At 48.0% G+C, this 27,949-nt stretch overlaps 2 protein-coding genes across 4 annotated transcripts in view; both read left to right on the forward strand.

Annotated features, from left to right (window-relative positions):
* The window catches only part of LOC101923251 (mitogen-activated protein kinase kinase kinase 3-like), an 82,373-nt gene extending 68,060 nt beyond the window's left edge, over nucleotides 1–14,313 (forward strand). For all 3 annotated transcript variants that reach the window (XM_027791773.2, XM_027791774.2, XM_055805870.1), the window contains 8 exons: nucleotides 1,679–1,746; nucleotides 3,702–3,794; nucleotides 4,809–5,003; nucleotides 5,885–6,033; nucleotides 6,625–6,756; nucleotides 9,402–9,531; nucleotides 10,163–10,340; nucleotides 11,560–14,313. In XM_027791773.2, coding sequence (XP_027647574.2) covers nucleotides 1,679–1,746; nucleotides 3,702–3,794; nucleotides 4,809–5,003; nucleotides 5,885–6,033; nucleotides 6,625–6,756; nucleotides 9,402–9,531; nucleotides 10,163–10,340; nucleotides 11,560–11,788 — 1,174 coding nt within the window. In that variant the 3' untranslated portion in view covers nucleotides 11,789–14,313. The remainder of the gene's footprint in view (nucleotides 1–1,678; nucleotides 1,747–3,701; nucleotides 3,795–4,808; nucleotides 5,004–5,884; nucleotides 6,034–6,624; nucleotides 6,757–9,401; nucleotides 9,532–10,162; nucleotides 10,341–11,559) is intronic.
* Nucleotides 14,314–15,069: 756 nt separating this feature from the next.
* ACAA1 (acetyl-CoA acyltransferase 1) lies at nucleotides 15,070–27,812 on the forward strand. The gene is made up of 12 exons (XM_055805325.1): nucleotides 15,070–15,305; nucleotides 16,016–16,109; nucleotides 16,404–16,461; nucleotides 17,276–17,355; nucleotides 17,814–17,856; nucleotides 20,017–20,115; nucleotides 20,533–20,613; nucleotides 22,527–22,717; nucleotides 22,818–22,997; nucleotides 23,862–23,917; nucleotides 24,725–24,870; nucleotides 25,840–27,812. The coding sequence occupies exons 1-12, from the start codon at nucleotides 15,096–15,098 to the stop codon at nucleotides 25,913–25,915; spliced, it is 1,314 nt and encodes a 437-aa protein (XP_055661300.1). The 5' UTR covers nucleotides 15,070–15,095; the 3' UTR covers nucleotides 25,916–27,812.
* The last annotated feature ends 137 nt before the right edge of the window (nucleotides 27,813–27,949 follow it).

Genomic DNA, 27,949 nt, shown 5'->3' on the forward strand with positions numbered 1-27,949 from the left:
GCCCACTTGTAAATTTGGCAGCCCCTGTGCACTGCCAGCAGCCACAGACGTGTCAGTCAAGGTGCTGAGGACACCAGATGAGCAACAACTAAGTTTAGCTTCTCGGCAGGAAACAACTAGGACACGTTGTACTAACACAGGCTGCAGTTCAATAGTTGGTGTGGCTGGTTGGTCCAAGCTCACACGTGCACAGCAACTGTATGTTTGCTGCTGTGCACGGTAGGCTGTGTATAAGACACAGTGTCCTTTTGGGAAGCAGTATATATTTTTTTTTCCATCTGCATCAAAGATTTTCTTTTTTTCGCCCCATTGCTTTTACCATACAGCATCAAGGCTATGGTCCAGCAGGTCGGTGCTGTGTTGATTTGATTGCATAGCGTGCTTCGGGTTTGCAGCTCTGTGCGCTTTGGATCTGTCTCCTCATCAAGGTCCATTTCCTTTTTGTGGCTTTTAATAATTTCCTGTGATGTGTTTGCTCATTGTTATGCCTGTATCAAAGCTGGATTCCTTGTGCTCCTGGTCTCTATGCCCCAGCTTTGCTTTTGCCTAAACTTTGCTAGGAAGAACAACAGAAGGTGCACAGCCTGGTTGTAACACTGTTGTGAACTGAGAGAAGAGCATTAGGCATGTTTGCGAGAGGGTAGTATGGCTTGATTTCAGATGCAAAAAAAGGAGGCAGCTGTCTTCCGTCATGGGGTCTAGGAGCTGGGAAAGGCATGAGGAAGGCTGTATTCTTTAAAGGCAGCAAGAGGAGTAAGCACAACTATTCCTGCAAAGGCATAGCTGAGCCCTTGCAGCCAATTACTTGTGATGACATTAGTCTCAAGAGGGCAGAGCTAGTCACCAGGCATGGTGACCAGTCTGATGCTAAGAAATAACATGACAAATTCCTCTTTGCCATAGCAAACCTGCCATGATGAGCTTTGGCATGAGTAGATTTCAGAGCACTTTATAAAGCAGATTTGTACTTCTATGCACATTTTGTTAAAAGGGAGAGTGGAAAAGCAACCTGTCCAGATCACCCTGTTGGCCCTTACAGAGGCTGGAGTGAAAGGATTGCTGAGATCCCCTTGCAGTAGTTTATCCATCCTCTCAGTGTAGTTTAAAGACCTTAAGCCTTGAAGCACTGATCCTGCACTCTCTCCTTCCTGGTCTCCCGGGAAGGGTGCGTGTGCCCAGCAGTGGTACGGACCCTCCTGTGTGAGGAAGATGGGAGAATGATGTTGCAGAGGAGGGGAGACCCACATGAATCAAGCGTGACTGAAGAACTCCAGCGTGTAAATCTGCAGCAACTAAGCCATGTACATAGAAAGCAGAGTTGCACAGCTGAACACTTGAAGTTGTGGGAAGGGAACTTTGCAGTCCTCCTTATGTGCCACCTTGTGCATAGGTGGTTTTGGCTACTTCATTTTGACCTGGTGACTGTGTTTTGCAGCATCCTTTTTGTTTGCCATAGGAACAAGCTGTGATCCAGCAAAAAAAATAATCTTCATTCTTGTGCAGGTTGAGGATGGGAACTCAGCTGTGTAGACTGGGCTGATCAGTGATCAGTGCATCTTGTGGTATAGCCTGTCCTTTCTGCATGTAATCGCTTCCTAATTCATTCTATAGCTTTTCTGGTATAATAAAGTGTATCTGTGGGTTTTTGGTTTTTGTTTTTTTTTTCATTCCTCTGCAGCCCACCCTTTACCCAAACCCCTGTTCCTGGAAGGAAGACCCATCCCAAAGACAGTCTCGATTGCATGGGTAAGCACTCTTGGAGGTTTGTATTTGTTTAAAAGTATAAAAAGCCATGTGGTAAAAAGTCTGAATAAAAGGCTATTAAGAGAGATGGCACTGCATGAAAAGTAATTAAAAACAATCAAGCAAACCAGATCCGTTGCTTAGATTACACTTCAAAAGTGACCCTGTAATGATCAAACATGAATATTCTTTAAAATCAAAAGACACAGAGCACCAAACATAAGCAGGGCTGCTCTTGTCATCGTTAACCCTCCTTGGCTCTGCAGCGATAGTGGTAGCACAGAAGAACCTTTGGACCTGGTTTGGGAATCAATTTACAGCAGCAACAGTCCAAACGGGGTAGCAAGTGCCCCGAAGTAAGTGGATGCAAGCAGCTAAAGCTGTTGAAAGATCACTGATGAGTTCTGTGTTGGAAGAAGTTGCTGAGGGGGGGCTTGCTTTTGTATTTGGAGACAACTGTGAGGTGCTGACAAATGGAAACAGCCTCGTGGGATCACCTTTTGTCTCTGTTAGCACCTGTGAGTTGCACTTTCAGGATTCTGACTTTGTACATAACAAAACTGGAGTCCCAAACTCTCTAGGGAGTTATGCCTCTTTCACTTACGTTATTCATAACCAGTAATACCGCAAATGCTGTTAGGGAAAGTGTACTGGTAACTTGCAAGGATCATAGGTTACTGCTTAATCACTTAAAACATCCAGCTGGTTAAATCATGGAAACTCTGTAATATTGTAATGACTTTCACTATTAAAAATGAGCAAATGGCAGTCAGCCTGTGGCACGTTAACTTGTTTCTGGCCTGAGGCAGGATTTCTAGATTGAACTGTAGAGATGAAGCTGCAGTCAGTCCACGTCGCCCAAGGTTTTAATACATCCCTAGTGGTTGGGGAGGCATTTTGCTTTGAGACACCACTCGGCATCGTTGCCTACACGTGGCTCGCTGAGAACGTCTTGCCCTGTCCTTGTTGCTTTTCTTGCTGACCATATTTCAGCCATTAATGCACTCCTCTTGTGCGCTGCTGTAATGGGGAAATCATGCTGAAGTGCAGCAGAGGCCAGGAATGGTCTCGGAGGAGCGGCTGCTGGCCCCAGGCTAAGACAAACAAACAATCAGAACGGACTGTGTCATTGGAGTTGGATGGAGGAAAAACAGCAAGTGAAAGATGGGGGGGAAATGACAGATATCTTAATCTCAAAGTTATTTGGTGCTACCAGCAATGGCTTCCTGTGCTGGAATTTTTTTATTTTTAAAAAATACGTTCTTATTGTGCATATCCATCTCTCTCTCAATCTTGTGTCTAATCTAAACTCTGATGGCCTTTAATCCCTCCTGTATATTCTATTTTTCTAGCATTTAATCAAAGTAAGTATAAAAGTTTGGAGCTCTGGAGGTATAAATCAGTCTCTGGCTTTCAGAGGTCAGGAGTCACATCTGAGAAGTAAGTGGGGAGAGATTGTCTGGTGTTAGCCAAGTGCTGGATTTTTGCTGATATCCCCAAATATCAGCTGGAAATAGCTGATATCAGAGCAGAAGTTTTGGAGTAGATGGATCTGGACCTGACCCTGCCTGGCAGTTCTGTTTCCATGCTAATTTTTGCATTTTTTCACATGCAAATAAGATGTTTAGTGCTCTGTCTTGGAGACCAGGCATGGTCTGTGTTAATCCCCTGCTTGGTATTTGAACAGTGTGGGCCAGTGTCCATCAAGTCAGCAGTTAAACCCCTTTGCTTTAGGGGTACCAAGACCAGTGTGTCTAACCCTTATTCCCTAAGGAGTGTGTGAATGTGGACAGATTTCAGAGTGAGCCTTGGGGGATGTGTGGCCACGTGAATGCACAGCTTGTCACCTGGTTCTTGTCTGTTATTCAGCCTGAGGACCAGAATGCTTTCCAGTAAGAAACACTTGAGGCATTTGGTACTGAGCTGATCTCAGAAACACATCTTCTTCCCTCCTGCAGATTTTGACATCCCATTCTGCGAGAGGTTTGGGAAAGGTGGGACCTTCCCGAGGCAGTACCACCTCTCCCAAAGTCGCAAGGACTACAGTGACGGTAAGAAAATGATGGTGGGTCAGGGAGGGAGGTGGTCAGTCTAGGATCTCGATGGCTTGTGACAGTGCCTAGGACTGGAGAGACTTGGAAAGGAGAGGTTTCTAATAAAGGGAGAACCACCGAGTAATTTGGGGTTCGCTTGTGTATTCTGAAAAGCATCCTCTGTGAGACCTTGTGGGTCTGCTCTTGAGAAGTGCTGAGCATCCACAGCATATATGAAAGGCAGTGCTCAGCTCCTCCTCTGCTAGCACCTGTTCTTTTAACTTAGCCACGTGGATGATTGGCATTTCTCATCCCTAGCGATACCAACCTTTCTGTTCCCCTAACTTCCTTCCTTTTGAGGATGCTGGTTTGTGACCTTTACAGCAGGTTTTTCACAGCACTGTAGGAAATATCCTAGCAATTTCAGGGTAGCGGTATCTGTGTGCATCTCTGGTTTAAGCTGGCGAGCTCTGAGCTGTGGGGACCACTCCATCACCATCTTGCCGCTCCTTTCACTGTATGAGACTGCAAATGGTAGGAAGCAAAACTGAGTAAGAATCAAATTCCCTTAGAAGAAAAATACTGAGGACATGCAGACAGCATATTGAGCCTTCCAGAATGAACTTCATCTCTCACTGACACCACCTTTGTTAAAGCAGTTACCACGAGATCTGGCACTGCTTCTGTGGTCATTTGTGCTGTGGACTTAAAGGATGGCAAGGATAATTTGCAGCGCAAATCCTTGGCTGTTCAGAGTTTGTTTATGATTTAACAACCAACAAAACCCCTAATGTAATTAAACTGTTGCAAACCCCTCTAGAAGCATCTGCATTAGATGTAATGCCTGCTGCTAACAACTCTTGAATTGAATTTAAAATATCCGTACAGCTTTGCTTCAGTTTCATTAAACTTATTTTGCATAATTGGAAGAGGTGCACCACTGGATCTAGGCAGCGACATGAGAAGGTGGCGGTAGGTAGATCCAAGCTGGTGTGTGTGTTCTTGCTGTAACTCTCCCCTTTTCTCCTACAGGACGGAGGACTTTTCCCAGGAGTTACTTCCCCCAGGAGAACCTGTTTCAGCTTGTCCCTTCTAGCCGAACCAAGAGCTTTAATGGGGACAGCAAGCTCAGCACCTTGCAGTACGACGAGTACAGGCCCAAATGGTGGAACAATTGTGAAAAAGGTCTGCAGGTCTTCAGCACCTCCCCTACAAAAGCTAGGAACTGTAAGTGAATCAAAGCCACTAGTCTCTGAGGTCTCAGTACGTCTGGGTCTTGACACAAAATTGAGTTACTGTGACCTGCTAATTACTGCGCATCAGCTAAGCTAACCGTGTGTGAATGCACTTTGATTCCAGCGCCAACACAAGGCACGCTGTGCTGGCTTATGTCTCAGTGAGGAAGGTTTAATAGAACACACTGTATTTTATCTTGGCCTTGAGCTGAGAGCGTGCCTGGGGTCAGCTGGTGTTCATCACTTGCCGAGTTGCAGAAAGTTGCTTGTGTGTTGGACTGTCGGTGTGCTCATGCACCAGAAGCTTCCATGAGGCTTGGGATGTAGGAGCAAATGCAGCCAGAGGCTCTGTTCCTTGGCTTACATTGTTGTCACCCCAGCACCCAAAGATGGTGTTGCAGGCTGCTGTCATATTGCAAGACTGACCACGCTATAAAAATTTGTGCATTCTGGGCCTGTTCAGGGATGGACGACAATATAGGAATGACCAGTGAGATTAAAATCTTTACTGGTCCCTGCCTGGGTTGCTGCTCAGCCGTGCCGTATCCTTCTAACCACCCCTACAGCTGGGCAGAGAAAGTCCCACATGGGTTAAGAAGCAGTTTTTGGAGGAAGGACTGTTAAAGAAATGTCGCTTTTCAGGAACTTGTTTCTGCTTTATACCAATGCAGACTGGGAGACATCCCACACACAGACCAGGAGCACTAGTGCAATTAGAACTGTTTTTTCATGGTGCCCCTGGGAGAGGGTGGCTCACTGCTTGCCCTGGCGAGCTCACAGCGGGCCTGGTCTGCACTCTGTAGGGTCAGGTGGACCCTGATGCTGAAGTCTCCCTGCCGTGCCCTTCTCTTAACCCTCTCCTCTCTCATGTAGCCCTGCAGGCACCTGTGAACTGGAGGCTGGGGAAGCTGCTGGGAAGAGGAGCTTTTGGGGAAGTTTATCTCTGCTATGATGCTGACACTGGGCGGGAGCTGTCGGTGAAGCAGGTGCCTTTTGACCCTGACAGTCAAGAGACAAGTAAAGTGAGTACAAGGGCAGGGCTGCGTTCTGCAGCCCCTTGGGGAATTGTGGGCTGCAGGTGGCAGAGGGGTCTGTGTCCTTGATGGAAAGCAGTGTGTGGAGGGTATGTGGTGTTTGCCCTTTTTGGAGTGGTCTCGAATTGCTTGTGGCACCAATCAACGTGCTCTGGTGACTTCTCTACTGCTTAGTTCCTTGGTCATGTTGGCCTGCTTTGTCTCAGGTATCGTTTCTTGCAGGGCTGTCTGCTCTTCCTTAGATTCCGCCTTCTTCCTCCCTTCATCTTCTTCCCACTCTGTGCACTGCATTAGCTTTGCTGGTATCTTCATTCACACCTTTCCAGAAAAACTTCGTGAACACAAGGAATAATAATGAGTAAACCTGTCTCAAAGCCAAGGCCCTGTGCATCCCATCTGTCTTTCTCCTTACCTTTTTCTTACGGCAGTGCTTCTCACTGCTGAGCCTTATGTGACTTATGTCCTCGTGGGCAGCTTCACAGGTGTTCTGAAAAGAGTGTTCAGCATCAAGCGATATTTGGATAATATTCCCAAAGTAACCATGCCCTTTTGTCACGAAGTACGTCTGTTCTGTTGCAGGAGGTGAATGCCTTAGAATGTGAGATTCAGCTGTTGAAGACTCTCCGCCATGACAGGATAGTGCAGTACTATGGGTGCTTGCGGGACCCTAAGGAGAAGAAACTGTCTATCTTTGTTGAATACATGCCAGGGGTAAGTGCAGTTCCTGCTAAAGATTGTCCTGAGCAACAGAGAACGTGTTTAGACTGCCCTGGAGTCTGGTGAAATTTGGATCTGGAGTTAAACTGTTCAGCTGAGCTGCTCTATATCTGATGAGCCAGACCAAAACAGTGGATGCATCCTTAAGGCTCGAGAAGACTTAGGTTGTGAGTCAGATGTCATGGTGAAGGCCCTCAATGTACACCGAGTGAAATCAAAAGCCACCAAACGCCGTGAAGGCAGGTTTTCGGTTTGAATCCTGGAGCAGGGTGTGTTCACAGTCTGGAATCTGAACTCAGTGATTGTGGGACATGATCCAGATTTGGCTCCAAACACTGTGGCCTGAGCCCATCCTTAAGTATTTATTGCAAATCCCTGCAGGAAAAGCTAATAGTACAACTGTCCACCCACAGCTGTCACCAATTATTTGTGGCTTTCAGCACGTGTGTATTAAAAACAGTGTTACTCACTTGTAAGTTTTCTCCTGTTCGGGACAAAACTTTCTGTTGATAGCATTATCCTCTTGGGCAGGAGTGGCTTCAGTCTGTGGCTTTGCTGATAGAGGATGAAATAGCCCTAGGGAAGAAGAAGAATCAGAAAGCGTTGGGAGAGTCTAAGCAGGGGCTGGAGAATGTATGCAGATTAGTTGAATATCTCTTTCTGTTTGTGAGCATGTGAATTACGTCAGTCTTCTAGACAAAGTCTTCGGTTGGTATAAATGCTATTTATATTGTCAGAGGATCTGTTCTCCAAAGTCCCTCCTGTCTAGCTGGATTCATTCCGCAGAGTGTGGAAGATAAACCCTTGTTTATACAAAGATTTGTAAGGTCAGAGGGACTGTTAGGTCATCTGGTCACAAATAATTTCAGTTATTAGTAAACATGCTAGAAGCTGTCTTAACACATCTTGCATGTGAGCAATCAGGTGGACTTCCACATGTTTGAGTCCCTTCCAAGCCCTGTCCTTCCTCTCTCCCTGTGGGCAGGCATCTCGCTGGCAGGCCTTACCACCAGGCGGGGACCCAGAGGAATAAACCCCGTGAGTTTCATCAGGCCCCTTGCCGCTTACTCTGCAGCGTGCCGATGTTTGTTAGCAGCCAGGAAACCAACATTTGGTGCGGGGGCAGTGTCCAGCAGGGCTGGAAGTCGAATGTTTGTTTTTTTACACGATAAACCAGAGCTCTGACCAAATACAGATTGACTTCCGTGCTGCAACAACAGCCCATTTCACAAAAGCAGCTCGGGGCTTTGGTTCCCAAGGCCAGCGAAGCGAATGCGTTCCCGAACCTTGCAGGGCAGCGGCTCTGCAGGGCTGGGTCCTGCAAAGCTTCTGATTTCGCACAGCCAGCTTGGCAGAGTCTTCCCAGGGCCAAGCCCGGGTGCACCGTTCGCCTGGCATTCTTATGATTGCCCCATTAAGTAGCTGAGACTGTCTTTTCTGTCCTGCCCTATTTTTTAAAAATTTGTGCTTGGAAAACAGAACGGTCTATCTGACCACAGGCCCTGAAGACCCTGTTTCCCAGTCTTGTTTGATGTGCCCCTGTCAGGGTGAGGGAGGCCAGGCTAAGGAAGCTTAGCTCGGTGGTGGGCGAAGGAACATACCCTACATACGAGTTGATACCAGGGGGCGATTTCAGAGCATCCTGGGTTACTTCAGCAGCCCTGTGAAAGGGAAAGAAGAGATCCATCCACAGGATCCACCACCAGCCTCAGAAGGCCAAAGCAGTAGCCGGGCAGAGCAACAACTGGGGTGGGTGGAAAAGCTGACACGGTTTGAGTGACTGACTTGCAGCAGAGGAGCCCACTGTTCCAAGAGCAGAAGGACTGTGGCAATCTGGGATCAACCCCAGAGCTGCAGGACAGGCAGAAACGGGATGAGTTTCCCCTTCTGCTGCTTTCCAGGTAACCTGAATGCTGGAGGTAGAGCTGGGTGCCACCTCTCTGACTGAACCCCTGATCCACCCCTGGTTCATCCCGGTTAAAACCCAGCTCTGGCATAGTGAGGGACATCTGTTTCCAAGTGGACCGAAAACAGAGCTAAAAGCAGGGGGTCACCCTCTTGCAAATGCTAGATGTCTGCACCCCTGCTTCCTTTCCTCTTTGGTCAGTGAAATCAAACCAGTAGGAGCCTGCGTGCCTGGGGCAGAAATTCAAGTACTTGCACATTGTTTACCCGGGGTCTTCTTGCTGAAGCAGTCCCATGTGGTCCTGCCCCTGGTGAGTCCGCCTGCCTCATGGCAGCAGGTGCTCCGTGCTGTGAGAAGCTGGGGGGGGGGGGGAGAGGCTTCACAGAAGACTGACTCATCAGCTTGGCCCTGAAGATCTGGTCGATTTGGTCCCCTCGCTGGAGTTGTAACTCCTCCTCAGTGTGGTCCTCCTCCATGAGCTAGTGGTGACAGCCAGCCACTAGAGGGGGAAGAAGATCTGTAGTGCTGGCAGGGACTGTACCCTTTTCTCCACTGGGATTTGGGATGCTGAGAACAAGTCTTTGCTCCATCCAGCACTTAGTGAATTTTTGTCTTGCTGTTTCTGCGGCAGAGTGTGGGTTTTTTTGAGCTGGTCACAGTAACTTTTTAAATTTTCCTGACATGATGGTTCTGCTGGCCCTTACAGTTGGTGTGTGTTGTTTCTTTGCAACAGGGCTCAATAAAGGACCAGCTAAAAGCTTACGGTGCTCTGACCGAGAACGTCACACGGAAATACACCAGGCAGATCCTGCAAGGAGTCTTCTACTTGCACAGCAATATGATTGTCCACAGGGATATTAAAGGTGAGTAGATAATACAGACAGGCTTCTTGCTTGGAGTTTTTCAACCCAGCCTCGCAGTGCGCCAATATAAATTCTTGTGCAAAACACAGTGCTGGGATCTGGTCAAGTAATTTTGCCCCCAGCATTCACCAATTCGAACTGTGAGAATCTTAAACAAGCAGCTGAAACCAAAACGTTGTGCTGTCTTCCTGCTTGGGAAGCCCAGATATGAGGTGTTCTTAAGAGGGGTTATTGCTAACTGCCCTTACACATCTGAAAACCTGGTGTAACGTACCTGAGTTGGGAGGCCCTGGCAGTCAGAGAGATCTGGGGCTCTGTTCGCCTCTCTGCGGGTGGGGAGGAGGATCTGTCATCTCCCATTCACCGCTTGCTTTTGGGAAACCTGCGGAGTGAGGAGATGCTGGTGGGAGTCAAGCCTCTCGGAGCACAGCTGCCTTAGGAGAGAGGGATTGTACGTGATGCTGAGTCTGGCCCCAGCAAGGCCCTTTGGGCTCCCTTGTGTCCAGCTCTTTGCCTGTGCTGTTCCTGCTCTCCTCGCTGTAGCCACTTCAGTTCAGGTTGCTGCTTCATCTCTTGTGTTTGTGGTTTTTGTTCCTTTTTTTTTTTTTTTTTTTTTTGCTTTTCACCCCAGGTGCCAATATTTTGAGAGATTCTGCTGGAAATGTGAAACTTGGAGATTTTGGGGCCAGCAAACGGATCCAGACCATCTGCATGTCTGGGACTGGGATTAAATCTGTCACGGGAACGCCATACTGGATGAGCCCAGAGGTGATCAGTGGAGAGGGCTACGGAAGGAAAGCTGATGTGTGGTAAGGAATGTAGTAGAAACCTCACCATTTCTGCTTAAATCAAACAGTCCCTTTGGGAAGTTGTCATGGGAGCAACAGGTATAGCTAGTAGTTGGAAGACAGAGGAGTGTAAAGGATGGAAATAGAAACTGAATGTTAGGATCGATTACGCAGATATCAAGGGAGCGTGTTGTAGCTGAAGGTCCTAAAACAGGAGCCCTCAGAATCACAACTTGCTTTTGGAAGCTTTTATCACATGTGAGGGTCATGCACAGCTCGACCCCGTAGCTGCTTTTTAATTCTGGAAAGCAGGTTGGTAACAAAGGTTGCTAAAAGAGGTGTTGAGTTTTGGTGGCTGCTTTTAGGTTAACTAAACCCAGCTCAGAGGCTCTGGGGGATCTTGTGCAGCCTGTCAAAATCTGCTGCTGGATGTTTGCACGTGGCTCAGGCACAAAAACAACCAAAACCACTGGCTGGTTGTGAACGTTTTGATCTGTGGAGGGTGTCAGCTAGAGCCTGAAAGAGTTGGGATAACACTACTAATCCTCCCAGTAAATGAGGAGGAAGCACTGTCATTGCAGTGTGTTTTGTTGGGTGCCCAAGCAAGTAGGGTCCACAAAAACTGGGTCCTCCAACAGAGTCCTGCTTGCGGGGGAAACCTAGGGGGTCCTAGGCAGGCAGGCAGGTACCCTGCACCACCTGCTCCAGCCGCTGACAGGGAAGCATTGTTCAATTTTTTGGGGAGCCACCGTGAATGGAGGTGGCAGAGAAGGGTCCCTGCTGAGACAAGGACTCCTCAGCAAGGACAGGGAAACCTTTCAGGCTCTTTGCCTCTCATCTGATGTCTTACTTGTCAGATGCCTGTCAGAGATGGAGGCACACATATCTCGTTCTGGCTCAGCTTCCCGGGGAACTACGTGGCATTGCTGAAACTGTTGTGTCTAAACTCATGCCTGAGTCTCCCTTCAGGGGATGCTCTGCTAAGGTGTCTCGTATGCTTTTATGAAACTTAATACCTGCCAGTTAACATAGGCAGAAAAGCCGCTGGCTTTAGGGCAAGGCTTTCAAGTTTGCTTCTGCTAGTGGGAGTGGAGAGCTCAGTGCCAAGGACCTGTGTGAACAGCGAGGTTTGCTCCGTTGAGGCAGGTGCGATCCTAGAGCCGATTAGACTTTAGAAGCGCAGCCCCCACCCCAGTCCCTAACCTGCTGTCTCACCCCTGCATGCTTGGTGTGGTTTCAGGAGCGTGGCCTGCACCGTGGTGGAGATGTTAACGGAGAAGCCACCGTGGGCAGAGTTCGAAGCCATGGCGGCTATTTTTAAAATCGCCACCCAGCCGACCAACCCCCAGCTCCCCGACGGCGTCTCGAACTCCTGCCGCAACTTCCTCAAGCAGATCTTCGTGGAGGAGAAGCGGAGGCCGACGGCCGAGGACCTACTGAGACATCCCTTCGTCAACTGCGGGCTCTGAGCCCCTGGCAGCGGGGATGGGGAAGCGCCGGTGGGAGGGGGGCGGCCGCCAGACCCGGGGCCTTCAGACCTCCACCCTGGGCTGTCCTGGCAGTGGCCCCCGCAGGTCCCTTGCTCATTGCTGGCTTGGCACCCGCCGCGTTGTTGGATTTCCAAGCTGCGCTTGGGACTGTTGGTGCCAGGAATTCAGAGCGAGGGATTTCCTGGACTGTGCGGGTGCTGGCCTCAGACCAAGTAGCCTCCTTGCCGCCAGCGATACCGGGGTCACCCCCCCTTGCTGTGTTACTTATCTCTTGGGGAAAGTGCGGGAAATGGGATCTGTCTTCCCCCCCAGCACGACAGTGATGCTGGCAGCATCCCCGGGACTGGCGGAGGAATAAGATGCTCAGTGGCGATCACCACCTTTCGCAGTGGAACAGACAAGGGGCTTCAGCCAAGCCGGAGGAGATGATCCTCAGACTGCAGAGTCGGGGGGACCCGGGTGTCCCCGTTCACAAGGGGACCAAACCCTCCTGGAGGTCGTGGGAGCAGCCAGCGTCTCCAGCAGGGCGGCATTTAATACTGTTCTGTGCCTTAAGCGGTTACAATCAAGGAGTGATGCTCGACTCGGCACAAAGCACCGTCGGGCGCGATGATGCGGCAGCCGTGTTGACTTTGCCTTTGTGCGCGTGCGTGTGTGTGTGTGTGTGTGTGCACGCATGTGTGTGCAAGTCTTGGAAAAAGGGGTCTTCTCGGGGTGCAGGAGGTCTCTGTGGGGTGCACCCACGGACGGATGCCTGAGACCTCTGCCATGGGCTGTGCAGAGGGATGTGTAAATGCTGTCGATGGCTGCGGTGGGCAGGGCTGAGCACCAGGCCAGTTCGTGCTGGGAGCCATCAGGGTTCGGGTGGGAGCTGGAGGGGACCTTGGCGAGGATGGCTTTCTGCTCACAGCCATAGCCCTGCTAACCTGTCCCTGATGCTGCGCTGGGGCTGGCTGGAGGGATGCTAATGCATGTTGGAAGTGGAGCTGCAGGAGGAGCCCGGTGGGTCTCTGTAAAACCCAAGAGGGTGCCTAAAATGAGGCAGAGAGGACCAGTGCCTGTGGATCTGGGCTGCTGAGGGCTGGGTGCCTTCTCCATGCCTCGTGGGACTAGCCCAGGGTGCAGGGAAGGGGGACGTCACCTCTGTGGTGGTGCCTGAGGGAGCAGCTGCAGACCCGTGAAGCCTCAGACCAGGAGAGCAGAGCTGTGTCAGCCGAGGGCAGCTGGAAGCAGGTTTCTTTCTGTGGTATATTTGAGTTTGTAGGAGGAAGCAGGCCAGCTGAAAGCAGAGTTGGGCTACAGCCTCTTTGAACAGCAGCACTACCCTGCTGGAAAGCACTACCTCCTGGGCAGGGAGCGCGTACAGAGTCCCTGGAGGCTAATTAATCAGATCTTGGTTATTTTGGACAAATTAATTGTACCATCTCGCCTCCCCCTTCCTTACTTTTTTTACGGGCTCAGCAAAGGGTTAAATAAGCAGTAGCTGGGAGGTTGCCATCCTTGGGCCAGTGTGTCACACACACGTTTATTTTAATATTCTTTTTAATTGAAAAGGAAAAGTGTTGCTTGGACCAAAGGGGAAATTCAGAAATCAGTTGTTCCTGTCACTTTGCACATCCTTGAATAATTCTGCGTGGGAGAGATCTAGACTGCACCGCTGGTGTGCTGCTGGGAGTGTTTCTTTGTCCACAGCTCTAAAAAGAGAAGCAAAAATTAGAGTTATTTCAGTTAAAACAAGCCAACAAATAAAACAAACCAAACAAACCACTGGTAGTGTCAGGGCATATTCGGATAGCTATAGAAGGATTCCCTGTAAATGTGCCTGCAAAGCTGCAGAGGCCAGTTACTCGCCAGGCCGGGCTGCGGTGAAGCCGCGGGCTGCGGTGGAGCAGCGCCCAGGGGTCTGTGCCACTTGACATGGTGGTGGTGGGCAGCCCTCCTCGGGGGGGGGGGGGGGGGGGGGGGGGGGGGGGCGGTTTGGAGTCACCTCCTTTCTCCGAGGGGGAATAAACAATTTTATTCTGTGAATAGGACCAAATCCATTAGTCTCTTCAGTAATACGGGATCAATGGAAAAAATAAAAATACAAGAAAAAACAAAAATCAATGTTGACTGGGGAGGGTTTTTTTTGGGAAAAGGTGTTTTCACCAAAGCTAAAAAAAAAAAAATATGCGTTTTTAAGCTGTTTTCTCCTCTTCCATCGAATCTGTTCGGTGTTGATTTTCCCAGCCCTTCAGTGGTGAGTGGGTGTTTTCCTTCTTTCCAAAGCCTTGAGAGCGAAGCGGGGTTCGTGGCCACCCCAGGCCCTGAACCCCCCAGCCCGCCGCAGGTGGATGGGGCACGTGTGTGCGTGTGTGTGTGCACGTCGGCGTGTGCGACTCACTCCTCAGGTGCCTTTGCCTTGTTGGGTTTAAAAACCCTTGCAGTGTTCTGATGTACAGAATGGAACTAGGAAAAGAGAATGTAATATTATGCCATGTAAAGTTGGTTCTTGGTTGCTTGGGTTTGTTTGGGTTTTTATTTGATTTTTGCCTGTAGTGGGCCGGGTGGCTCGTCCACGCAGGCGTCCCTGGGAGAGATGACTCTGGGGGGGAGGTGGAGCAGCCACGCACACCCCATAGTCCCTTCCCAGCCGGGGGGCGAGGAGGGGACTGGGGGGGCCGGTGAGGATGGACCTGGTGGTTCCTGGCACGTCCTCCAAATAGTGGCTCTCGGCAGGTCTCAGCCCCTGCAGCTCCACGTGTCCCTTTGTCCTGGCATCCCCCTTGGTTCAAATGCTCCAAACGCACAAGGCATTTTATTTTTTTTTATTTATTTCATTTTAGTTCCTTTTAATTTATTGATTTTTGAAATTATTTTAATTTTTTTCTTTATTTTTATTGGGTCTTTATTTTTTCCCTTCCCTTTCCTTCCCCCTTCCCTTTCCTTCCCCCTTCCCTTTCCTTCCCCCTTCCCTTTCCTTCCCCCTTCCCTTTCCTTCCCCCTTCCCTTTCCTTCCCCCTTCCCTTCCCTTCCCTCCCTTTTTTTTTCCCCGTTTCCCCTTCCCTTCCCTCCCTCTTTTTCCCCTTTTTTCTGTTATATTTTCTTGACACATGAAATTTAAAATCTAGTTTAAATTTATTTATTTCGGTATGTATTTATTTTTAAGAAGCTTTGTTTTGGTGGGATTTCTCGGTTTCACGCCTTTAACGCCTCCTTGCCCGGAGCGGCCCTGAGGGCGGCGCCATGCAAATGAGGGGGCGTGGCACGCGAACGAGGCTGTTCGCGGGGGGGCGGCGGTGACAAGATGGCGGCGGGGCCGGGCGCGCCGCTGCGGCGGGTGCAGCTGGTGCTGGGGCACCTCGCCCCCTCCACCCCGGGCCCCGGCACCGGCCTGCGGGCCGCGCCGTGCGGGAGCCGCGCCGGGGCCTCGCCGCGGGCCGCCAGCCCCGACGATGTGGTGGTGGTGCACGGGCGGAGGACCGCCATCGGCCGCGCCAAGCGCGGCGCCTTCAAGGTACGGCCCGGGGGCCCTGCCCGCCCGCGGCACCTCCGCCGGGCCCCGGGGGCGCCCCTGCTCGCCGCCGCTGCGCTCGGGCTGGGTGCGCGGCGCCGCCTGCCCGTAGCCCCCGGCGCTGCCTCGGGACCCCCTGAGGGGCCGCAGCGCCTCACGGCTTCCGCGCCGGGGCTGCGCGGCCCAGGTGCCGCCGCCGCCACCCCGAACGCCGGGCCAGAGCCGCGCGTGTCCCGGCTCCCCTTGAGGCCTGGGGTCTCTGCGCCTGGCCCGGCCCGGTGGGGCCTCGTCCTCCTGGGTGGCGACGGCAGCGTCCCGCGTCCGACCGCCGCGATGGCCCCGGAGGATGGGCATTGCTGGGTCAAACCCAGTTCCTGTGCTGGGGGTCACCGCCCTGTCACGAAACAAACGGGGGGGCTCAGCTTGCTGAGGCTTGGCACCGGACTGGCCGCAGGTTGGTCCCGCAGGCCCTGCAAGGCATGCTCGTGTGAAACCGGGAGGGACGGGAGCAGGGTTAGGGCGTTAGTGCTTGAAAGCTCCCTGGGGTAAAAAACGCGCGGAGGAATTCCACATTTGTAGGGAAACCACCACCGTCCTGGGGCGAGGACTGGAGTAAAGCTGCCCGAGCACGGTACGCCAGCACACTGAGGGCAAACAGGTGACAGGGCAGCTGCTGGTGTTCCTTGGGCAGCGCTAATTGCCTGTGCTTTCAGGATACTACACCCGATGAACTGCTCTCCGCCGTTATGACAGCTGTCCTTCGAGATGTCAGCCTTCGTCCTGAGGCCCTGGGAGACATCTGTGTGGGTGAGCGCGCAGCCTCTGTCCAGACTTGGAAGCTCCTGGCCCGGGTAGCTCTGTGGGACAGGCAGCTCCTGGTGTCCCATGGGGTCCTGCAAGTACCGTGGGGCTGGAAGGGGTTAGTGCGTAGCGTTAGGTTTGTGAAATCAGTGTGTCCTTCACGACTCCTCTGTCCAGTGGTGGGGCTCTCATCCGGGTGCTGGATGCACCAAGCCGTGGGGATGCTAACATCCCTCCGACTGCCACCGCAAACAGCGAGGGGAGTGCAACCGATTGACTGAATCATATCTTTGCATTCAGGAAACGTGCTGCAGCCTGGAGCTGGCGCTTTGATTGCAAGAGTTGCACAGTTTCTAAGGTAAACTCTCAATCAGATCAAGGTTCTTTCTCTCCTTTTTGGTCTTCCGACACGGCGCAGCACTGGGTCAGAGGATTTGACGAGTCTTATGCGCTCCTAGGAAGTTACAGCAAATCACCCTCTGCCTAGGAATTAGACTCTGATGGAGCAGTTGGAGAATCCTGATGGGAAAGGGACAGGGAGGCAGAAGTGAGGCTGTTCAACCTGTGTTGAGCCTCTGAACAGGAGATCTTGTTCTGTGGGCTCCCAGCTGCACCTGCTGCTTCTCTGTGCTGCGAGGCTGTGCTGCTCTGCTCTGCATGGTCCGAAACCCGTGGAGTTGTCTCTGGTCCTCCTGTTCACTTCCCAGTGCTGGTGGTCGATGGCTCATATTGAGCTGGATCCCAGCTTCCAAATATGCCAGCCAGTGTCTATTGTCAAGTGACAATTGCTTCTGTAAACCGGTGTACAGCTACTGCGTTGGAGGGTGCACACACAGCCTACCAGTAATTACAAATGTTGCGGAGCTTGTCAGTATTCCTGGCCCCGATCAGACCTCGGGAGCTAGGCACACAGGAGGGCCCTGCGTACAGAGGATCTTCTGAAGACAGACCTGTGGGGAAGCAGCGCTCGGAGCCGCTTCCAAATCAAGTGTGGAAGTTATCTATGAACTTTGCTTTCTCTTGTTGACCAAGAGGTCAGGAAATGTATAAAGGGATCTGTCTTGAACTTGAGGGTTAAAGTTTAATCAAGTGGCTTAATGCTGTCTTTAGAGCTTTGGTTTATTGCGTGGATTTCATCACTGAATCTTTGCCAACACTGTCTTATTTTCTAGTGGTATTCCAGAGACGGTGCCATGCTCCAGCGTGAACCGGCAATGCTCCTCCGGGCTACAGGCCATTATCAACATAGCTGGTACGTGTTAGGGGCACTTGGATCAGAGTCGATGCCTGCCGCCCCCCATCGCTCATTTCTCCTGTCCTCCACTCTCTCTGAGCAGTAAAAGTAGAGGCAATGTCTTCTTTTGCTGGGAATTTTCAGCGTGTTGCTAGTTGAATACTTTTATATCCTTTAGTGGCCAAGTTTACCCACAGAGAAGTAACTTGATTTTCTGAGGATAAGTCCTACCATCGCTTTCATATCGGGCAGCTTCTGGAAGGGTCCCTCTGGTCCTCTCTGGTTGCGTGTCAGGTCACAGTTAGTCTTCAGCCCCATCGGCTCCTTGACCTGGTTCACGTTCTAGCAGGCAGGAGGGCGGAGGGAATGGCCCATTTGGCTGCAGTGGGTGCCTCAGGTGTTCGTGAAACCGCAGCCGGAGTGGAAATGCTTTTGCAGCTGCTGATCGTAAGAACATTTATGTACTGCTGTTACAGGTGGCATCCGAAATGGATCGTATGACATTGGCTTGGCCTGTGGGTAAGAAAGTCTTTTTATGGTACTTGCCTAGGCTTCCTGAAGGTAGCACTGTCCTGCTGCAGCAGCTCTTGTGTGAGGTATTAGAACCCCCTTCCAACCAGACCTGTCCCACCCGCGCCCACCCCGCCCCGGCCAAGGAAACAGATGGTGTTCTCATGTGACAAATGGGTGAATAAACTCTAAAATTAGGACCTGAATATAAGTGTGGAACTGCAGATGTAATTTGTGCCGTTCCAGAGGCTGCTGAGTACTTTTGGCAGATTGGGTTATCTTAAAGGGTCTGAGGGAGGGTGCTTGAAAATGCTTTAATTCTCCTGGAAGTTTTGGTCTTGGTGACATGTCTGCTGGGGTTGCAATAAGAGGCTGTGTATGTCTTACAAGCATGCAAAAAGCCTGTCCGCTGTCCCTGTTGTAGCATACTACTTGTGTGCAGAGGTCTGACAACCTGAAAGAACCTGCCATTATTAGCTTTTTAATTAATCTCCAATTAACTGGTGCCTTGGAAATCCAGCAGCTCTCTTGGATAAAGAAATGAATGCCCTACCCGTGCTAATAACTGTCCTACGTACTTACAGGAGATGTTCTTCTGCAGTGGACAGGCATGCTGTTCTTTGCTTCACTCCTAACATCATAAGTGTTTATATTTTAGAGGATTACATAACTGTTAGGTTAGCTTTGGAGAAATGCTAGTGACCACATTCACACTCATTTCAGAAGAATGAATTAAAAAAAAAGAAAAGAAAAAGTATTCCGTAATCCTGAGGCTGAAATACTGGATTTCTCTTTTTCTTTACCGTGGAAACTCTCAGTCTGTCTTGAATTGTTAGTGTACACAGTCATCCAGTAGTCCTTAGGAAGATGTTTATATTTACAACTTTTTAGCACCTGCATGTACCTGGTTGAGCAAGATCTGATGTGGAGAATGCCCTTGCCTTCTTAGGCTGCTGCGAAATGAACAGCTCAGCAAGTCAGACGTGTTCCTCCGATATAGGCAGAACACTTGGTGTTCACAAGGAATGCTTGTGTTTGAACACATGAGGCTTTTCACTCGTTCACTTTAACACACTTGTTCCCAGAAGTTGCTTGGTGATGTCCACCAAAATGATACGCTTAAAGGTACTGAAAGGCTCAAAGGGTTTGGGATCCAGCCTTTGCCCGCTGGGTATGCAAGCCACTGGGTTTCATTGTGGGAGGTTTTCTGGCCTCTAACCTGCAGGGTCCTTCATGAAGACATAAAATAGCTTTTGTGAGTTGGGTTTATCCCAAGTTGTGCTCTTCCTCCGAGTGGACGTGTGCACTCTGTAGGTGAAGAGATACTGGATGACAACACAAAACGCAGTCGCTGTGGTTTGCTCTTACTTAAAACCTGATTCTATACCTTCTTTCAGGGAGTAGATGCAGCTGCAGTCAAGTAATGCAGTGTCTCATAGTAAAGTTAGTTTAAATGCCTGAGAGTACTGTTGGTGGAAAACAAACTTATTTTCTGCTTGTCTTGCATTTTCCAGGAATAGTTTCTCAGTTATTTACTCTTCATGAGTGTATGTATTTGTGTGGTGCAGAGTAGAATTCAAACCCTCTCCCCATCGTAAGCTTCATGATCTAGGCTAACTTTACAAAAGCTCACTGGTCCTTTGTACCCAGTGATGTCTGGGTATTCCTGCGGTAAATTTGGATGTTTTAAATCTGTTAACTCATTTGTAGGTCAAAATCTGCAGCCTCTGGGATCCATGTCTTAAATTCTTTGTGTTGCGAAATACAAATGGCATAACTCTGTCATGGTTTGCTTAATACTTCTATTAAACTGCCAACCCGTTCTTAAGCTGTAAGTGGCATTTTTATGGCACGTAACAATGGACAAATTGTGCCAGAATCATTAGCAATTCCTTCCTGGCTGTGGAAACGCGAGAAGTTAGCTGTTGACGTTGGTGTCCTATGCTAGTGAAGCAAGGACCAATTTAATCTAGCAATCTGTTTTCATTTCGTGGTAATTCTTATATTGATGAGCTGCTGCCTCAGCCAGTTCTTAATTACTAGCTGCATTTCTATAGGATAATAGGAAAGTGTGTTGTCAAGATACTGAGTTTTGATAGTCTTAATGGAGCAATTACCACAAAGTTAGTATGAAAGCACTGGTTGCAAATTCAAATTTTTCCTGTTTAGGGTGGAAACGATGTCCCTCAGAAGTGCAAATAACCCTGGTGATATCAGTTCCAGCATGATGGAAAACAGCAAAGCTCGAGATTGTCTTATTCCTATGGGGTAAGTGTTTCCTCTTCCCCAAGGTTTAAGAGTTTTCTAGATGGCCTGTCTTCTCAGTTACCATATTGTTTCAAATCAATCTGAATGCGGTGACCTTGGATCTGTATGTCAGCATCCTCCTTGGTTGTGGTAGAAGATGAATTATGTGAAATGGGAGAAGATCAGCAACTGATGAAAGATTTCCTTGTCTTCTGTCTTAAGCTCAGCAGCTTAATGAGCAAGGAAAACGGATTTGAACCTTGTTTTGATCCTAGATTTGATTCAGGATTTGCTTCTGCCAGGCAGTTCTAGGTTGAGAAGGCAGCAAATAGCTTTCAGACTAAAGCAAATGCTTGTACTTGTGTTGTGTTAGTAAAAGCCAACTGCAGCTCCATTAGTTGTGTCACTGGATTAATTCTGTGACATTGTTTTCCCCAGAATAACTTCAGAAAATGTGGCAGAGAAATTTGGAGTTTCCCGAAAGAAGCAGGATGCCTTTGCCTTGGCTTCCCAGCAAAAGTAAATGCTTTTTTCTTTTCTCTCTCTTTTTTTTTTTTTTTTTTTTTTTTTTTGTTGTGTGTTTTTTTTTCCTAACCTTTTGATTAAGGAATAAATAGATAGAAGGCACATTGGTACTTCCCAGGAGTGGTTAAGTGCAGCCTTCATGTTGCCTCCAAACCTTAGTAGTGAGTAAAGAAGCTTGAGATGGTCAGAGCGAAGATCAGTGCATGTCCCGGGTTGTGTGATAAGGAAACACGAGTCCAGAGCTGTATGACTACTCTTGTGCACGTACCATCGAGCTTGTGAGCCCTGAGCAGCGAATGCCCCTGTTTTTCAGCATCCAAAGGATACAACCCCTGTGAGGTTTCTGAAATGAATGTATGGTGCAGGATTTTCGTAGTGGCTTTGGCTCGCTATGATTTGAAACTGAACATGGGAGTGACAGCAGAAGGAACCTGTCCTAAGAGGGAATATTTAAATGTAGCCATTTTCAGAGAACTGCCGAGTTTGAGAAGAGTGGCTTGTCTTCACTGCAGGTGTTTGGCTCTAAGTGAGCCCAGTCCTACCTCTAATAACCTTCCTCTGCAGTTAAATCGCTGCCAAAGTCAACTGACCCCTGGAATCTGTGGAGTTGTACTGGCGGTCCAGTGGCATGTGATCCGTTAAAGTTGCTGCCATCAAAGAGTTAAACTAACTTTCAGAGCTCTGTTTAAGCATCGCCCCGGTCCAATTATTTATCTAATACAGGAAGCCACTGCACAGGCCAGTTAACCTTTAAATTCTGGCCCTGCTTCTCAGGGAACTTGGCATGCCAGCCTTTCTCACTGACATTGAACTGATAACACAAAAGGGTATGTGAACGCGATCCTCGCCTCTCACATGAGGAAAGGGGTGATTTTCTGGCCTCAGTCTCAGGATGTCTGCAGAGTTACTGATCTTCCTTCAGCACTTCGCTCAAATGCTCAATTACCTGGAAATATTTTCATTTTATTATTAAAAGTGTGAAGCGATGAGTGGGTAAAACAAGCTTTCACTCTCTAATTCATTATTCCCTGGAAAGGGTGCTCTGCTGCTGGCAGGTAAATCATCTAAACGAGCTCTACAGGGGAGGTTTTTAAAATACCATATTGATATGGAAGATTAAAACTGTGTGCCCTGAGCTAATTCTAATTTAGCTAATTGCATTCTGCCTACTTATATCAGTCTGGTCGTATCGGTTGTTCCCTGCTGCTAATACTGCTGTCTCAGGGACCAGACCCCATCTTTACCACATCTTTAAGTGATAACCTTCTACATAGTCACACTGAACTATGCACCATACATTGCAGTCATTTGGAATTAAAAGGTTATATTTAAATGCCAGAAGATTATACCTGAAGTCTGTGGTCTAAAGCTGAACTTGTCTTTAGTAGGACAAAACAAGGAATGAGTGAAACTTTAGCCATTCCTTATCTTCTTAGAAATTATTAGCATTATGTGGAGGCTTAGCCCACTTGCCCTGTTTAGATTCTCAAAAATAAAAATTGATTTTTGAACATCGGGATTCATTTATTTTCTTACGGTTGTGATGTGATTGTACCACTGGATAAGTACAGCTTCGTGCTGCGGGCTGGTGGTGGTCAGCCAGTCACAAAGGTGTTGATGGGAACAGAATGGGGATCTTGCTCAGAAGTGTGTGATCCTGTGATCCAGGTTTGGGGAGAATGCCCATAATGTTAGCAATATTTTTCCTGTGATGTGGAGGTAAGAAGTCTGCCTTCCTGTGGTTGGAAGTAATTATTCACCTGTTATCTTGTCTACTACTGGGTAATGATGTACCTGTGTACCAAGTCACACCTTAGTTCGTTCTCTTACTAACTGGTTTCCTTGACATTAATTCTCTTGCAGTTTTCCTCCAGAATATTTTAACCTTGCATACTCTTCTTCAACAGAGCAGCAAAAGCTCAGCAGATGGGACTGTTTAAAACTGAGATTGTTCCAGTGAAGACCACTGTTCTTGATAATCAGGGCAAGCAAAAAACAATCACTGTGGACCAAGATGAAGGGATTAGGCCCTCCACGACGCTGGAAGGCTTGGCAAAGCTGAAGCCTGCCTTCAAAGAGGATGGGAGCACTACAGCAGGTCAGCTTTCTTGTTAAATTTGTGTTCTTCCTGTGGTTTTCTTGCCTTGAATGTGCTTAGGCAAAAAAAAAAAAAGGTGTTAATAGATCTCTTCCAACAGGTAATGCCAGCCAGGTGAGCGATGGAGCAGCTGCGGTTCTCCTGGCAAAACGCTCAAAAGCAGCACAGCTGGGACTGCCCGTCCTGGGGGTGCTCAGGTCCTTTGCTGTCGTTGGAGTCCCGCCCGATGTTATGGGCATCGGACCAGCCTATGCAATCCCTGTTGCTGTGGAAAAGGCGGGTGAGAACCACTTGTCACTCATACAGTGTTTGGTACAAGGCAAATCAGACTCTGTGAGCTGAAATTTAAGACTGTATTTATTCAAGCATGTGCAGCTATCAGCTGCAGGAACAGCAAGCTTAAATTCAAAACCTTCAAAGAGATCCTGCCTCAGATTCCTGTAATACTGTTCACTTGCACTCATGTATGAATTGTCGTCTGCTCACCTTTGAGAAGCTCCAGATTCAATCCCTGCACAGTCTCAGCCACAGTTAACATGTGGCAAGTGATTTAGCCTTCATTTAGTGCTGTTTTCTCTTCCTTAATGTGATCAACGTGTGGGGTTTGTGTTTGGTCTTTGGTTGTGGGGGGTTTTTTTTCTTTATAATTTTGGCATCTGATGAGTGGAACAGGCTTGCCTCAGAGTTCTTATCATACTCATTAGGCTGAATAGCTTTTATAGCTGATGATTATTGTTGTGTCCACCTGTGTCGTTGCTATGGTCTCCTGCTCACCTATAGTTTTATTTTTAAGTCCTGAAATACCCTTCAATCTTTAATCCCTCTACAAAGAAATCACATTTAATCTAAGGAAGACTTGGGAAATTTGGTGACACAATACTATGAACTGTGACATTTTGCAGTCTTTAGACATTGTTGTACATAAACATGAGTACAAGTGTAGATAGCCCATGTGGAGCCAAGGTCCCCCTCTTTTTGTCATGAGTGGAGTAGAACTAGAATTCAAAAAGGGGAGGCTGTGAGTGCATTACTCTTTGTTTTTTGGTGGTTTTTTTTAACTTTAATTTACAAGTAAATTACTTTACTTGATGGAGTCATAAGGCAAAAATATCTCCTTTTAAATCCTGACTTTTCTGAACCATAGGTCTGACTCTGAATGACATTGATATATATGAAATCAATGAAGCCTTTGCAAGCCAGGTGAGTGAGCGTCCCGTTTGAGCTGTACAATTCTTGGTCACTGAGTATATTTCAGCTTGGTCTCCCAATTAAGATTTGAACTTGTTCCACATATTACATCTTCAGCCCAATGTTAGTGGCACGCACAGATTATTTTCCCTTTTCTTCAAGTAAAAATAAGCAGGGCATTGCTTACACAGCTTAATATTTTAAAAACCCCAAACAAACAAACAAAAAATCCCAAAACACAGAAAAGTATGTCCAGTGGATAAGAATATAATCTTCACTATCAGAGCCTCATACCAACTTGCAAGCTCTGTTTCACAAGGGCTGTAATTTGTTCCTGGGTGGTGTCAGTGTGCATGTGTTGGCACTCGCTAATTTGGAAGTCCTTAGTAGAAACTTCGCTGCCGTGTCTTCCACAGATCCGTGACATGCCTGTCAGAAAGCACGAGGGCTCGGTTTGAGATGAAGCAGATAGGCTTAGCTCACTTCTGTGTGCTTTCGATTTGTAATTCGTTCTACTCCTTTCCACTGGGAAAGATGGTCTAGCCAGAGTCAGGCCTCTAAGTACTAACTGTAATGCTTTAAGAGCAGCTGACACGATGTGGAGTTTGTGTAATAACAAACATAGTTTGAGCTAAATTAATTTTAAACACAAATATTTTGAAGACCCTAGAGCTGCCAAGGATAGTTTGTGGTCTGTCTTTATGTATGGATGAGACCACCAGTCTTCTCTGCAGTGCTCTCAGCTCTCTATTGCAGCAGCGCTGGGAACTACTGAAGGCGTAAGCATCTTGATGAAACCATTCTGTCTTGTCTTTCTAGGCCGTGTACTGTGTTGAAAAGCTGGGCATTCCCATGGAGAAGGTCAACCCCCTGGGCGGAGCGATAGCACTGGGGCACCCACTGGGCTGTACTGGTGCTCGTCAAGTTGTCACTTTGCTCAATGAATTGAAGCGCAGAGGGAAAAGGTGAGCGCAGAGGGAAAAGGTGAGCGCTGAGGAACAGTATTAGCCCGAGTGTGTAAGTACTGTGGGCTCAGAAGTAAGCCAGCGGTTTGGGTGTGCCTTCTCCGTGCCTTTGATAGCTTTGACCATGAATTCCTGACGGCTCTCTGCAGGGGCAGGGCTGTCTGCTGTCGTGCTGCCCACCAAGGCAGTCTCTCCTGGTCCTTGGCAGCAAGTCAGCGGTCAGAGCCGCAGGGCTGGCGGCTCTGTGAGGCTGGGCTGCATCAGGCTTCATGGCAGTCTGGTGCCAGCCCTCTGCCTAGGCTGCGGGCTTTTCCCGACGTGTGGAAGAAACCCAGTAGCTGCTGCTGGCTGGCTGTGCCACTGCTCCCTCTGGGCTGGCACATACAGTGTCACTGGACTGCACCTTAGGATGCACCAGGCCTGGAGGGGAGGGTGATGGTGATGGCGATGGCAAGCTGTTAATTGCCAGGCAAACTGGGCAGTAACAGTAAACCACCTCAGACTGAAGTGGAAGAACTTGCTCTGAAATTAAGCTTTCCACTCTGTTTTTCCAGAAATCCAACTGCACGTCATCTGACTACCCACATTTACCTTGAACTTTTACATAGCAAAGCTATGTGAAGGGCAGTGGTAGGAGGCAGGAAAGGAAGAGTTTCTTCCTCAACCCACCTGAAACAAAGAGTTGGCCTAGATCAACCTTGCTGCTAGGATGTGTGAGGCAGGTGGGTAAGGAACTTGCTTCTGGGACACCACTCCTGTGCAGAAAGGAGGCAGAGAAATGGGTGTCGCTTCGCAGAGCATGTGGACACACTGCAGGAACTCTAGAGCACTGAGACCCCTTAGGTTAGGATCTCTTGGTGACACAGGAGAGCAGTGGGTAGCTCAAATTTATGGTTTTTTTTTTTAATCCCCCAAGATGATCTAAACTGATCTGTCTTTTTACTAATTCCATGTGTTCTTTCCTTTCAGAGCATACGGTGTTGTATCAATGTGCATTGGAACGGGCATGGGTGCTGCAGCAGTATTTGAGTACCCAGGGAACTAAACTCCAGCGTGCTGACAAAACAACGCAGCAGCTAATTCTCTGCCTTCTCTAGTAATAGCAAATGATTTGCACTTTGAAGTCAAGTGGATTCAGGGATTTGTTACCACATCTACAAATTTTAGGCACAAATTGTAGAGTAAATTGTACAGAGCTACTAAGCAGGTGGGAGAATACAAAACTGGCAAATGGCATGCTGACGTGAGAAATCAGCTGAAATTCAACTGCAGGCCCTTGTGTGGTGATGGCGAATGAGTATTTCTAATTTAATCCATCTCTCTATTCTGTGACTATTATTAGGGAGTAGTTGTTCATGGTACTTTTGTATGACAAACTGGCTAAAAGGGTTGCTCAAAAGAAGAATGAGTGCACATCTTTTCCAGGGTTTTCTTAAAAGATTTCGCCATCTTGCAAGAAGCTTGTTTTGAAAGCAGTGCAAGACTTCACATCATTTCCTTTACAACTGTGTCTGTCCTTTGCAAGTCATAAATTGGCTGTGTCTTAGATTGTCCCTGTGCTGGGAATGCGCTGGAGCTTCCTACTTTTAACAAGCTGCTCTGAAGCCTCCAGTGGGGGAAAGTGGAAGGACTAGAATGTAATTTACACAGGAGGTGCCTGCTAGAGGGCAGGAATTTGAAAGTGGCCGTTCCATCTTTTATAACATACTTCTAATTATCAGCTTGTATGATGTTAACTTAGAGACAAGCTTATGCTTAATAATACTTGGCTACCATAAAACAGATTTCAGCCTTACTTTTACTGCAAGTACTACCTGAACTACACATACTACTACATCTCAGTACTTCAGTGCTAACACAAATGTGTATTTAATCTTGAAAAGTTCTCCCTTACCTGTTCTCTCTGTTAGGAGCAGAAAGATCACTGAAACTCAGAGCTAATGGTTTGTAAAATAAATGTACACATAGTCTCTGACATGTTAGAAAAGTTTAAATTTGTAAAAGAAATTCTTGTCCTGGCTCTTGCTTTTGCACTTAATAGAATTGGGTTCTTGTGGTGTATTTGTTTTGTTTTTATGATGATTGTTAGTTGGTCATGATTAGTTAGAGCTATTTGATACTCTCACATTGCTGTGCTGTAGCCTGTCTCACTCACCCAGCGATCATACATGCTGTTATTTTAGAGAAAAGAGATTAAATTATTTAGAGGGACTAAAGAGGTATTAGCATCCTCAAGGGTCTTTTTTTTTTTTTCACACTGAGGTTCCTGTGTGTAAAATGAGTTCTCAGTGCTAGCACAAGTTTGTTTAAGCTAAAGTTAGGGAGAAGGTGGCTATCATGCATCTTTTGTTCCCCTCCAGCATGGATTGCAGCCCCCTCCTCCCCACACACACTGCCTTTAACAAAAACCTTTTATATTATGGGAGTGGCTCAGAAGTGGGAATTTCAGTGACCTTTAGCTAAAGTAATACTAAAAACATTTAAAGAGAAGTGTGAGTAAATGGGAACCATGTGGGGGGAAAAGAATTAAAAGGAAGAAGGGTTCCTCCCTCTGTAGCTAAAGGGGATGTTCTCAATACCCAAACACGATGAAACATGCAGGTTGGTCATTTTCCAAGGAGTCCAGGGAAAGTTGGCTCTTCCTCTTTTCATGTAAGGCATCGAGAAAACAGCCTGGGGAGTGCTGGCCTGTTCACTAATTCTTGCTTTTATTATGTGTCATTGTCCATTTTAATGTCAAACAAATAAACAAGGCAAAACAAAAGCCACTTTTTAAAGGTACCAGCAGGCTTAACTGTAATTTGAGGCACACCGAGTTGCAGAAGGTTTTGGCCACAGTGTTACTGTAGCTGCTTTGCAATTTTAAACCAGTTCTTTGCAGAGCCTTGATTTGTGGGTAATGGTAAGCTTACTACAGCAATAAAAGTAATAGCACAGAATGAGATTATGACTTCTCTTTGAAGTAGCATAAGCTTTTTTTCCCCTCATAACTTAAAATTCTATTCTGCTAAAATTTCAGTCCATATTAAAACACTGAAGTAGACAAAAATACAGGCTTAACTGATGGCACATGTGCATC

The sequence above is a fragment of the Falco peregrinus genome, chromosome 5, assembly GCF_023634155.1.
Source record: "Falco peregrinus isolate bFalPer1 chromosome 5, bFalPer1.pri, whole genome shotgun sequence".
Classification (NCBI taxonomy): domain Eukaryota; kingdom Metazoa; phylum Chordata; class Aves; order Falconiformes; family Falconidae; genus Falco; species Falco peregrinus.

What these genes read in the sequence shown, in the direction of transcription:
- ACAA1 (XM_055805325.1), top strand. Translation starts at nt 15,096, where the DNA reads ATGGCGGCGGGGCCGGGCGCGCCGCTGCGGCGGGTGCAGCTGGTGCTG. An exon ending in TGTTGCTGTGGAAAAGGCGG is followed by an intron (nt 22,998 to 23,861) that starts GTGAGAACCACT and finishes TCTGAACCATAG; the next exon opens with GTCTGACTCTGAATGACATT. An exon ending in TTGAAGCGCAGAGGGAAAAG is followed by an intron (nt 24,871 to 25,839) that starts GTGAGCGCAGAG and finishes CTTTCCTTTCAG; the next exon opens with AGCATACGGTGTTGTATCAA.